The sequence below is a fragment of the Phyllobates terribilis genome, unplaced genomic scaffold (genome assembly GCF_046119375.1).
Source record: "Phyllobates terribilis strain yellow unplaced genomic scaffold, ASM4611937v1 Scaffold_1__5_contigs__length_1240528914, whole genome shotgun sequence".
Classification (NCBI taxonomy): domain Eukaryota; kingdom Metazoa; phylum Chordata; class Amphibia; order Anura; family Dendrobatidae; genus Phyllobates; species Phyllobates terribilis.
The window spans coordinates 81,973,790-81,986,881 of record NW_027362761.1 but is presented as its reverse complement, the minus strand read 5'-3'; the positions used below and the strand labels follow the sequence as shown (position 1 = coordinate 81,986,881).

The following is a 13,092-nucleotide window of genomic DNA, read 5'->3' as shown; positions in this document are numbered from 1 at the left end:
AAATAGTGGCGGCTGGGGACCGAGTGTGGACACTCAGCCGCCGCCACCATGAGATTGTGAAAAGCTTCCGCCTCCACGAGCCTAAAAGGACACACTTCAAGTGCAAGCAGCTGTCAAAAATTTCGCAGTATAGTATTGCAGCCTGTGGGTGGGTGGCTGGCTGCATACTTGCTCTTGAATTCCAAGTAACAGAAGGCTAAGAAACTGGAGGCCTCTATCATCATCATGGCCTCACCTCGGCACTATGAACTCTCCCGATGGAGAAGCCAGGGCCCACCAGAGGAGTCTCAGGTTCTCTGGTTGGCCCGTCCAACCCTGCCCAGAAGCAGCCCTGGCTAAGAAAAGTGTGTGGGAAGATTCCCGGACACTCTATGGCTGCTTTTTTTTTATGTGGATTGGACGTGCTTAATTGCATGTTATTTCTGAAACCGCATTGCAGATCAGGCCATTGCCCAACTATGTAGTCATGAGATTAAAGGGCAAAGAAAGATGTTTGTGTGTCGAAGCAACACCGACAAGTGCGAGCTGATGTTGGACGGGCTGCTGCCATTGCTTATGTGTGAAGCTGCATTAGAGGACTTCCTGGGAGAAATGACAGCTGGAGTAGGTACAGTTTCCCAAAAGTCAGTCCTTTCACTGAGCTAAAAAATATGACTGTGGTGAAATACAACTCACCGACAAGCTGTGGACTGGCTCCAAACCGTCCCTGGCCGCATTCCCTTTTCCACGTGTTTGTGGGTAGGCGGTCCTTCCCAATAAGTGCACTGGGGAGTGCACGTGTAATGTTATAGGACCTGTGCTTGTGGAAGGCGAAGACGCCACCAGGACAAAGAGTGGCGGCTGAGGACCGAGTATTGACATCTGGCAGCTTCCGCCTCCACGAGCCTAAAAGGCCACATTTCAAGTGCAAGCAGCTGTCAAAAAAATTTGACAGTATAGTATTGCAGCCTGTGGGTGGGTGGTTGGCTGGCTGCATACTTGCACTTGCATTCCAAGGAATGGGGTAGGGACAACTGAACACTGCGCTGGGACAAGGACGTGGACAGTGATTGTTGGAAGTCTGCAACGACAGGTGCATGGCGGGAGGCATCTTCGCATACGCCAAGGATCACTTATGATGAGCACACTTTTAGGCAGTGACCTTGGAGTCAGATGCTTCCAGGGGTCTTCCCCATGCTGTTTCCATGTCTTTTCAGCACTGTATGCATGTGTCTGATGATGTGTCACACACCACATGGCCAGATAAGGTTGTAAAATGTTAAAATGACATTTTCCAATGAATGCATTTGTCTTGGTTGAAAGCAATGCAAAAGTGCAAAAATGCATCAATAACGCTACGTGTGAACATAGCCCAAGGTGTGGAGGAGCATTTTTGTGTTTGTATATTTATTTTGCCTTATATACAAGTCATTACCCTGGAAAGGATGTTCCTTAACATATTTCCCAGAAAATCCATTTTGTTTTTGTTTTTGTATGTTTTTTGAGTCCGTAAAATTGGCTTAATACATCTGACAACGTTGTTGACAGCAGTGACCTGGGAGTCAGGAATGCTTCCTGGGGTCTTCCCCATGCTGTTCCCATGCAATTTTTAGGCCCTCTGCAGACTGCCGGGGGGAGCCGCCGGAACAATGCTCGAGTTTCCCATAGACTTACATTGGGCTCATTACTCGGTCCGAGCACTCGAGCATTCCAATTTGCTCGACCCGAGCAACGAGTACCCGAGCATTTTAGTGCTCGCTCATCTCTAATGACAACTGAATAATAACTTTCTGTACAGCATAAGCCTAGATTTGTAAAATAATGGTATGTAAGTAATCAGCATTACAGTGTCTTTACATAGATGCAATTAGTTTGTGGTTGAAAGACCTGATGATATTCACTTTAAAGTGAGGGAAATAAGTATTTGATCCCTTGTTGTTTTTGTAAGTTTGCCCACTGACAAAGACATGAACAGTCTATAATTTTAAGGGTAGGTTAATTTTAACATTGAGAGATAGAATATCCCAAAAAATATCAAGAAAATCACATTGTATAAATTAAATTTTTTTGCATTTTGCACTGAGAAATAAGTATTTGATTCCCTACAAACCATTATGAGTTCTGGCTCCTACAGACCATTTAGACGCTCCTAATCAACTTGTTACCTGCATTAAAGACAACTGTTTTACATAATCACCTGTATAAAAGACTCCTGTCCACAGACTCAATTAATCAGTCAAACTCTAACCTCTACAACATGGGCAAGACCAAAGAGCTTTCTAAGGATGTCAGGGACAAGATCATAGACCTGCAGAAAGCTGGAATGGGCTACTAAACCATAAGTAATCCGCTGGGTGAGAAGGAGACAACTGTTGGTGCAACTGTAAGAAAATGGAAGAAATACAAAATGACTGTCAATCGACATTGATCTGGAGCACCATGCAAAATCTTACCTCGTGGGGTATCCTTGATCATGAGGAAGGTGAGAGATCAGCCTAAAACTACATGAGGGAACTTGTTAATGATCTCAAGGCAGCTGGGACCACAGTCACCAAGAAAACCATTGGTAACACATTACGCCTTAAAGGTTTAAAATCCTGCAAGGTCCCCCTGCTCAAGAAGGCACATGTGCAGGCCCATCTGAAGTTTTCCAATGGACACCTGGATGATTTTGTAAGTTATTGGGAGAAGGTGCTGTGGTCAGATGAGACAAAAATTGAGCTCTTTGGCGTTAACTCAGCTCGCCGTGTTTGGAGGAAGAAGAAGGATGAGTACAACCCTAAGAACATCGTCCCAACCGTGAAGAATGGTGGGGGAAACATTATACTTTGGGGGCGCTTTTTTGCAAAGGGGACATGACGACTGCACCATACTGAAGGGAAGATGGGTGGGGTCATGTATCGCGAGAATTTGGCCAACAACCTCCTTCCCTCAGTAAGATCATTGAAGATGGGTCGTGGCTGGGTCTTCCAGCAAGACAGTGACCCAAAACATACAGCCAAGGCAATAAAGGATTGGCTCAAAAAGAAGCACAGTAAGGTCATGGAGTGTCCTAGCCAGTCTCCAGACCTTAATCCCAAAGAAAACTTATGGAGGGAGTTGAAGCTCTGAGTTGCCAAACGAAAGCCTTAAAATTTATACAATGTGATTTTCTTGATTTTGTTTTGGATATTCTATCTCTCAATGTTAAAATGAACCTACTCTTAAAATTATAGACTGTTCATGTCTTGGTTAGTGGGCAAACTTAGAAAAACAGCAAGGGATCAAATACTTATTTCCACCACTGTATATTTTTAAAGGAGTATTCCCTTCTCCATGGTCCTATCCCAATATGTAGTAGGTGTAATAATAACCACAAGAGCAAATACCTTCAATTAGTTCTTGTTGCTGGCTGCAGCTGGATGTGCTCTGTTGCGGAGCAGAACTACACAGCTTCATCAACTCTATAGTGGTCATGGTTGGGTACTGCACATCCATGCAAATTCATTTGAATAGGGGTGGATCTGCAGTACCTCACAGCGGCCACTATACTGTACAGTCAATAGAGCTGTTTCACTCCTCAACTGAGCACATCCGGCCGCTGCCAGCATCAAGATTAGCTGATCAGCAGGGGTGCTGCGTGTTTCCCTCCCACTGATCTGATAATCATGACATTCTAAGGATAGGCCATCAATATGAAGGACCGGTCAACCCTTTTAATGTGCAAAGAGGTTTATCCTGTAGCAGTATTTTTATCTGAATTTACTTAATTTCAGAGTTATACAGCCATTATGACATGGATTTTTCTAAGTCCAGTGTAAGAGAGATGTAAGATATCGATTTAATAATGTATACAGTTTGCATTTTGAAATCTGATGACAGATGACATTTAATACAGCTATTCTGCTTGGAAAACCATAACATCCACTTCCCGTGAGCAATGATTTAGTATTACATTAACAGGGTGAAGAATGAATATTTTTTTGTTTTCTCACTGGATATACACAGCTGTGGAGCTGTATATAGAGGTTGCCAACAGCTTAAAACAGAGGAATTTCAGTTCCTAAAATAACACAAGAACATATTACTTCTGCTGTGAGAAGAACATGACTATTATTTGACAAATGGCAACAGATGCTGCCTGTCACCATTGATCTCCCATTTTATCCCTATTTATGCTAGAGTAGCAACTGACACAGGAAAAAGAGATAATACACAAAAACCAAAAACTGCAACTGACCCTGCCAATTCTTGTACAGACTAGGGATCCTGACCTGTAGTCCCCAGTGGATCCTGCGAGAGCAGAGATAGCGCTAACCACAGACTAGATGATAGCAACTCTGACCTATGCTGCCTGAAAGGTCGTTGAGTGCTTCACGTTCCTTGTAAAGAACTGGAGGGCAGAGCAGAGTGGAAATTACCTACAGAAGGGAAAGTGTGCTGAAATAGTCTCACCTGGATCTCTTTCTATCACCAGCAGGAAATACCAGTAAGGGGATAGAATATAAAGCCGCACCCAAAAGGTGATAGGTGATACTCTAAAAAGACTGAAGCAAGGATAACTGAAACTAAACACTCAGAGAAAAGATCTATTTGCTGTGGCTGCACAGACAGAGAAGCTAACCACCAAGCTCAGGTTAAAGGGTTAGAATCCAGATGCAGGACAACCCTACCTTATCTTTGTTGCCTTCAGCGATTTATTTTTCATTCTTTTTACACAGATTTTCAGAATCTACAGAGTTATCTGTAAAGAAAGACTGGATTTCAGTTTATGTATCATTATGTGCCCTCTTAATAATTTTATGTCTCTTCCTTTTAGCTCCTGTGATTACAGTTGCACCTAAAAAGATTCACAATGTAACCGGTGCTCAGGTTTACTTGTCTTGTGAAGTTAAGGCAGTTCCGACTCCCAGCATCTCCTGGAAAAAGGTAAAGAGGGAGACTGTTGCCCACTGCTTGGTGACCTGGTATGATAATATTTTACAATTTATAGATATAATTAATCTATATAAAAAAGGAATCACTTAGGAAATAGTCTGGTATTGATCCAAAGTTACAGATTTGATTCTGCATACTTCAGAGCTGAACTCTCCCACTATTGTCACTAAAAGATTTATTTGCAATAGGAAGCAGCAGGATTGTGAATGCATCTCTAGACAATAATATGACATAGCGGACTCAGGATGAGTCCATGTTAAATAATAATAATGTATGTATATCCAGTGTTAATTCTTTATGTAAGATAAAGTACAATATAATGCATATGGATGTAACAAAAACAACTACAGGTTTCCTCGTGGTAAAATTGTGTTAGGTATATCATGAAATGTCCTTTTTAGAAGCTGAGAATATTGATATTGTTTATGTAAATCAAATTTCAAAGCCTAAAAGTGTCCTCTGATTTTTAACATAAATGTCTTCTGGGATCCATATAGATCGGGACTAAAAATGAGCCAATAAATTTGCATGAAATTGAATTCTACTCGAATTTTACAAAAATCCGCATTAGACAAAATGCAGATATTTTGTAATCTGCTTCCATGCAATTTCTGCAAAATGATGTCTGGTAGGTGATATTTTTCTTAACCTTAAGAGGCCAACAAAATGTTTAAAAATAAAAAAAATCCTCATATTCACCTCTCTGGCCCCTCCACTTCACCTGTGTGGTACTCGCTGTATCTTCAGAACGGCGGTGCTTGTGTCATGACTAGAGATGAGCGTTGTTCTACTCGAACTGTTCGCCAATCTCAAATTCGAGCTGTTTTGGGCGGTGTTCGAGCCGGTCGGCGAACACGAACAATTTGAGAAAAATTCGGCTGTTCGAGGTTATGTTCGACAACTGTTCGTGCACCAAAATCATAACTGGATTTTTTCTCAGTAATGATGAAAATTAATGTTAATACGCAGTTTGAGTGTACAGCGGGGCGGGGGGAGGGGCAGGGGATGGATCTCTGCAGGAACAATGAAGATCTCCATTTTTTTTTCTCTTTCCCGCATTTGCAGTGGGGAGGTGCAATCTGTCAGCCTATCAGCAGCGCACACACGGAGCGAAGTGCTTTTTTTCACACAAGCAAGGGCATGTGTGATTGGCAGTGTATGTCACATGTCCTTGCCCTATAAGACCAAGCCATTTTCCCCGTCGCCACCATTTTCTCACTGCTGCAGCAGCGTGTTAGACGGCACCGCTGTTGCTGTGTGCGCTATACCTTGTTAATTTCAAGCCAATTTTCGCACAAATATACAGATAGCTTGGGAGTAGGGAATAGTTGTGATTGCAGTCCTTTTAAGGACTAGGTTACAGCATTTCCTACGACTTTTATCAAGCAGGTCTGTGCTCTTAAATAGATAGATTGTGGGAGTAAAGACTAATTGTAATTGGAGTCCTTTTCAGGACTAGGTTACATCAGTTCCTATCAGTTTTTGCCAGGCAGGTCTGTGCCAGTGCTGTGCAAGTTTTTTTCACAGCATTTGGCTGAATCTAGCAAAGCTAATCCTTTTTGGCCTATTGCAGAGTGTGTTAGTCAGTGGAGTAGCCTATCTGTGTTGCAAGATATACCACCTGTGTATAGAATACCAATTTTTTTACTGCACCTAGTGAAGTAAAATCTTTTGGGCATAGCATCATTCTATTAGTCCATCTATACTGACCTCCATCAGGTTGCAAATTAAAAATAATTTTTTTCTGCATCTAGCTCTGAAAAAATATTTGGGCTTCTAGCAGTGTGTGGGACTTGGTCTATTAGTCCATCTATACTGACCTCCATCAGGTTGCAAATTAAAAATAATTTTTTTCTTCATTTATCTCTGAAACAATATTTGGGCTTCTAGCAGCGTGTGGGACTTGTTCTATTAGTCCATCTATACTGACCTCCATCAGGTTGCAAATTAAAAATAATTTTTTTCTGCATCTAGCTCTGAAAAAATATTTGGGCTTCTAGCAGTGTGTGGGACTTGGTCTATTAGTCCATCTATACTGACCTCCATCAGGTTGCAAATTGAATAAAAAAATTTTCTGCATCTAGCTCTGAAAAAATATTTGGGCTTCTAGCGGTGTGTGGGACTTGGTCTATTAGTCCATCTATACTGACCTCCATCAGGTTGCAAATTAAAAATAATTTTTTTCTGCATCTAGCTCTGAAAAAATATTTGGGCTTCTAGCAGTGTGTGGGACTTGGTCTATTAGTCCATCTATACTGACCTCCATCAGGTTGCAAATTGAATAAAAAAATTTTCTGCATCTAGCTCTGAAAAAATATTTGGGCTTCTAGCGGTGTGTGGGACTTGGTCTATTAGTCCATCTATACTGACCTCCATCAGGTTGCAAATTAAAAATAATTTTTTTCTGCATCTAGCTCTGAAAAAATATTTGAGCTTCTAGCAGTGTGTGGGACTTGGTCTATTAGTCCATCTATACTGACCTCCATCAGGTTGCAAATTAAAAATAATTTTTTTCTTCATTTATCTCTGAAAAAATATTTGGGCTTCTAGCAGCGTGTGGGACTTGTTCTATTAGTCCATCTATACTGACCTCCATCAGGTTGCAAATTAAAAATAATTTTTTTCTGCATCTAGCTCTGAAAAAATATTTGGGCTTCTAGCAGTGTGTGGGACTTGGTCTATTAGTCCATCTATACTGACCTCCATCAGGTTGCAAATTAAAAATAATTTTTTTCTTCATTTATCTCTGAAAAAATGTTTGGGCTTCTAGCAGCGTGTGGGACTTGTTCTATTAGTCCATCTATACTGACCTCCATCAGGTTGCAAATTAAAAATAATTTTTTTCTGCATCTAGCTCTGAAAAAATATTTGGGCTTCTAGCAGTGTGTGGGACTTGGTCTATTAGTCCATCTATACTGACCTCCATCAGGTTGCAAATTAAAAATAATTTTTTTCTTCATTTAGCTCTGAAAAAATATTTGGGCTTCTAGCAGTGTGTGGGACTTGTTCTATTAGTCCTTCTATACTGACCTCCAGCAGGTTGCAAATTGAATATAATTTTTTTCTGCATCTAGCTCTGAAAAAATATTTGGGCTTCTAGCGGTGTGTGGGACTTGGTCTATTAGTCCATCTATACTGACCTCCATCAGGTTGCAAATTAAAAATAATTTTTTTCTGCATCTAGCTCTGAAAAAATATTTGGGCTTCTAGCAGTGTGTGGGACTTGGTCTATTAGTCCATCTATACTGACCTCCATCAGGTTGCAAATTGAATAAAAAAATTTTCTGCATCTAGCTCTGAAAAAATATTTGGGCTTCTAGCGGTGTGTGGGACTTGGTCTATTAGTCCATCTATACTGACCTCCATCAGGTTGCAAATTAAAAATAATTTTTTTCTGCATCTAGCTCTGAAAAAATATTTGGGCTTCTAGCAGTGTGTGGGACTTGGTCTATTAGTCCATCTATACTGACCTCCATCAGGTTGCAAATTGAATAAAAAAATTTTCTGCATCTAGCTCTGAAAAAATATTTGGGCTTCTAGCGGTGTGTGGGAATTGGTCTATTAGTCCATCTATACTGACCTCAATCAGGTTGCAAATTAAAAATAATTTTTTTCTGCATCTAGCTCTGAAAAAATATTTGGGCTTCTAGCAGTGTGTGGGACTTGGTCTATTAGTCCATCTATACTGACCTCCATCAGGTTGCAAATTAAAAATAATTTTTTTCTTCATTTATCTCTGAAAAAATATTTGGGCTTCTAGCAGCGTGTGGGACTTGTTCTATTAGTCCATCTATACTGACCTCCATCAGGTTGCAAATTAAAAATAATTTTTTTCTGCATCTAGCTCTGAAAAAATATTTGGGCTTCTAGCAGTGTGTGGGACTTGGTCTATTAGTCCATCTATACTGACCTCCATCAGGTTGCAAATTAAAAATAATTTTTTTCTTCATTTAGCTCTGAAAAAATATTTGGGCTTCTAGCAGTGTGTGGGACTTGTTCTATTAGTCCTTCTATACTGACCTCCAGCAGGTTGCAAATTGAATATAATTTTTTTCTGCATCTAGCTCTGAAAAAATATTTGGGCTTCTAGCGGTGTGTGGGACTTGGTCTATTAGTCCATCTATACTGACCTCCATCAGGTTGCAAATTAAAAATAATTTTTTTCTGCATCTAGCTCTGAAAAAATATTTGGGCTTCTAGCAGTGTGTGGGACTTGGTCTATTAGTCCATCTATACTGACCTCCATCAGGTTGCAAATTGAATAAAAAAAATTTCTGCATCTAGCTCTGAAAAAATATTTGGGCTTCTAGCGGTGTGTGGGACTTGGTCTATTAGTCCATCTATACTGACCTCCATCAGGTTGCAAATTAAAAATAATTTTTTTCTGCATCTAACCCAGCCAATAGTTTTGGCCTAATACCACAGTTTGGCCACTCAGCTCTGCTCGGTTACCATCCATTGTTTTTTTGTGCAAACAACTCCAGAGTTGTGAATTAGTTAACCACCAAAATGAGAGGAAAAAGGCCTGCTGCTGGTGGAAAGGGCAATAGGCGTGTTGGGAAGGGGAAAAAAGGTTGTCTCCGTGGGGTAGGTGCAGAAGAAAGACCATCTTCCAGCCAAACTAAAATGTCTACTTCTTTTAGCGGACAATGTGATAAGATCCCTTTCTTACGGCCACGCCAATCGCTACAAATTGCAGATGAGGCACAAAAACAGCAGGTGCTTCAACGGATATCAAGTGCTCCTTTAAGTGGGCTCTCCTCCACATCAACTTCAACATCACAAATACTCCAGTCCTCAAAGGTGTCACCCAAATCGCACTTGCTTCCTCACAGCTCCCAAATCTCCAGCTGCCCGTCTGAGTATGAGGTAGAACAGATGGTTGAGTCTGCAGAGCTGTTTACTCATACTATAGCCTGGGAATCAGAGGTCGACTCCAGCGCTTCTGTGAATCCAGACGAGGAAATGATCTGCACTGATGCCCAGAATCTTTATGAGTCGGATCCAGGACCAGACGCAGAAGGTTCTGACCATAATGTAGACCCTCATTCCCAAACTGTAACTCCTGTTGGTGGAGACAATGAGGAAGACGATGATAAGACTCAAATACCTGATTGGAGCGACAACTTTAGTTTTTTGTCAGGGCAGGAACAGGTTGGCTCTGAGGACGACGGGTGTGATAACGCACAGGGTGATGATGATGAGGTTGGAGATCCCACTTACTGTCAACCCACAGTCAGCCAAGAGATGAGGTCAGCAGAGGAGGTGGAGGAAGATGCTAGTGACGACGAGGTCAGGTTGCGCCTTCCTGGACAGAGACGTAGTACTGGAAGCACGTCAACAACTGCATCCTCAAACACAACTCTGCCTCTCACCACAAGTCGTGGTGGCTCTTCAGGTCGCATGGGTGCTAAGCCTTGCATAGCCTGGGCATTTTTTCAGATCGATAAAGATGACCCAACTCGTGTTATCTGTAACATTTGTCAGCAAAAGCTAAGTAGAGGCCAAAAAATACATAGTTTGAGTACTTCATGCATGAACCGGCACATGGACATGAAGCATAAGTTGCAGTGGGAAGCTCAGTGTGCTACAATGCGGCCTAGCCGGCCGGGCCAACCACCGTCTGCCATATCTTGTGCATCCGCGGCCTCTTCATCCTCTGTGACTGGGGGGACAGCAGTCACACCTGTTTTGGGGCGCAGACCTGCCACCTCTTTACCCGCAACAGCCAGCGTGATTGGCAGGTCATCATTTTCTTTGGAGGTGGTAACACCAGCTGGTCTTGAGCGCTGTCCGACATCGATAGCACCACCTTTGGATCAAGGCAACCTAACATGTCCGCCTGCATCTTCCTCACAGACCGGCAGTTTGCCGGGGACACCCTTATCAACCCCGTCTAAGCACAATAGCCAGCCCTCGGTCCCTCAGATGTGGACAAGTAAAAGACCATTTCCTCCTAGCCATGAGAAAGCTAAGAGGTTGAATTTCACCATCTGCAAGCTCTTGGCTACAGAAATGCTGCCTTTCCGCCTGGTGGACACAGAGGATTTTCGAGACCTTATGTCCGTCGCAGTGCCCCAGTACCAGATGCCCAGTCGGCACTACTTCTCAAAGAAAGGTGTGCCTGCGCTCCACCAGCATGTCGCACACAACATCACCGCTTCTTTGAGAAACTCTGTGTGTGACAGGGTGCATTTCACCACAGACACTTGGACGAGTAGGCATGGACAGGGGCGTTACATGTCGCTGACTGGGCACTGGGTAACTATGGTGACAGCAGGACAAGGGGCTGCTGTCCAAGTCTTGCCGTCCCCACGAGTTGTGCGTCAATCCTCTTTATGTCAAAGTTCCTCCACTGCTTCTGCCTCCTCAACCTCCTCTCGGTCTTCCACCTGCACCCAAACCCTGTCTGGTCATGCCACAAGCTTTCTAACTGCGCAGAAGGGATCCTGCACACCTTCTTACTATGCTGGCAGTAGGGCTCAACGTCATCAGGCGGTTTTTACATTGAAATGTCTGGGAAATGTGAGTCACACAGCTGAGGAGTTGTGGTCAGCTCTGGAGAACCAATTTCATGAATGGTTGTCTCCACTGGACCTGAAACCAGGGAAGGCCGTGTGCGACAATGCTGCAAACCTGGGTGCGGCCCTTCGCCGGGAAAATGTCACACACGTGCCTTGTATGGCTCACGTGTTGAACCTGGTTGTCCAGCAATTTTTAGCCCACTATCCCAGACTAGATGGCCTTCTGCAGAGGGCACGGTCGCTGTGTGCTCACTTCCGCCGTTCGCATCCCGCAGCTCAGCGACTTACATCTCTACAGAAGTCGTTGGGCCTGCCACTTCACCGGCTAAAATGCGATGTGCCTACCTGGTGGAATTCAACTCTGCACATGTTGCAGCGACTGTGGCAGCACCGACAAGCCCTGGTGCAATACGTTCTGACGTATAGCCTGGGCCAACGAGATTCAGAGGTGGGGCAAATCACGCTGGAGGAGTGGTCTCAGATCAGGGACCTATGCACCCTTCTGCACAGTTTTGAAATGGCGACGAAGATGTTTAGTGCTGACGATGCCATTATCAGCATGACTATTCCGGTGATTTACATGCTGGAGCACATGTTAAACAGAATTCGGAGTCAGGTGGTGGCACAAGAGGAGGTGGAGGAAGTAGAGGAGGAGGAGTTGTATGCGGAAGGGCTAACATCTGCAAGGTCCAGACGGTCGGCAGCACCAAGGCGGCAGGCATGTGAGGGTGGGGGAGATGATTTTACCAGGGCGCATGGTAGCAGCCAAACTAGTGAGGAAGGTGCAGGAGCCCAGGAAGAAGTGGAGGACGAACTGATGGAAGACTCATCAGATGAGGGAGACCTTGATCACATTTCTGTTGTGCGAGGTTGGGGGGAGAGGACAGAGGAAGGAAGCATGATTGTTACCTCGCCACCAACACAACAGGGACTTGGTGCTCCTGGATGCGCAACACACATGAGTGCCTTCTTGCTGCACTACCTGCAACATGACCCTCGAATTGTGAGAATTAGAAATAATCCTGACTACTGGGTTGCCACACTGTTAGATCCCCGGTACAAAAGTAAATTTGCAGAAATTATTCCTGCCATAGAAAGGGATGCACGCATGCAGGAGTATCAGCAGAGACTGTTGCAGAATCTTACATGTGCTTTTCCACAAAATACCAGTGGTGCACGTAGTGACTCTCACAGTTCCAACTTGCCAACCGTGGGACCATCAAGTGTTCAGCACTCAAACCGTAACAGAACCACAGTATCTGCTGGTAACATCAATTTTGCGGAATCATTTCACCACTTTTTTAGCCCATCCTTTGCAAGGCCACAGGAGACAAGAAGTCTGACACATAGTCAACGCCTAGAGACGATGGTACAGGAGTATCTCCAAGTAAACATTGAAGCCACGACTGTGTCACTGGACCCTTGCTCTTTTTGGGCTTCCAATCTGGATAAATGGCCGGAGCTAGCCACTTACGCCTTGGAGATCTTGTCATGCCCCGCAGCCAGCGTTCTGTCTGAACGTGTGTTCAGCGCTGCTGGTGGTGTGCTGACAGATAAGCGCACGCGGCTCTCCACTGATAATGTAGACAGACTCACGTTCATAAAGATGAACAAATCATGGATCCGAAACGACTTTTCTACCCCTGTGTCATCCTGGGGAGAGTAAAAGCTT

General features: G+C 43.5%; 1 protein-coding gene across 1 annotated transcript in view; it reads left to right on the top strand.

The window, feature by feature from the left end:
* Window positions 1-13,092, top strand: part of IGFBPL1 (insulin like growth factor binding protein like 1) — a 130,732-nt gene that overhangs the window by 101,314 nt on the left and 16,326 nt on the right. The window contains exon 2 of the mRNA XM_073664626.1: window positions 4,778-4,887. Within this exon, the coding sequence (XP_073520727.1) occupies window positions 4,778-4,887 (110 nt within the window). The remainder of the gene's footprint in view (window positions 1-4,777; window positions 4,888-13,092) is intronic.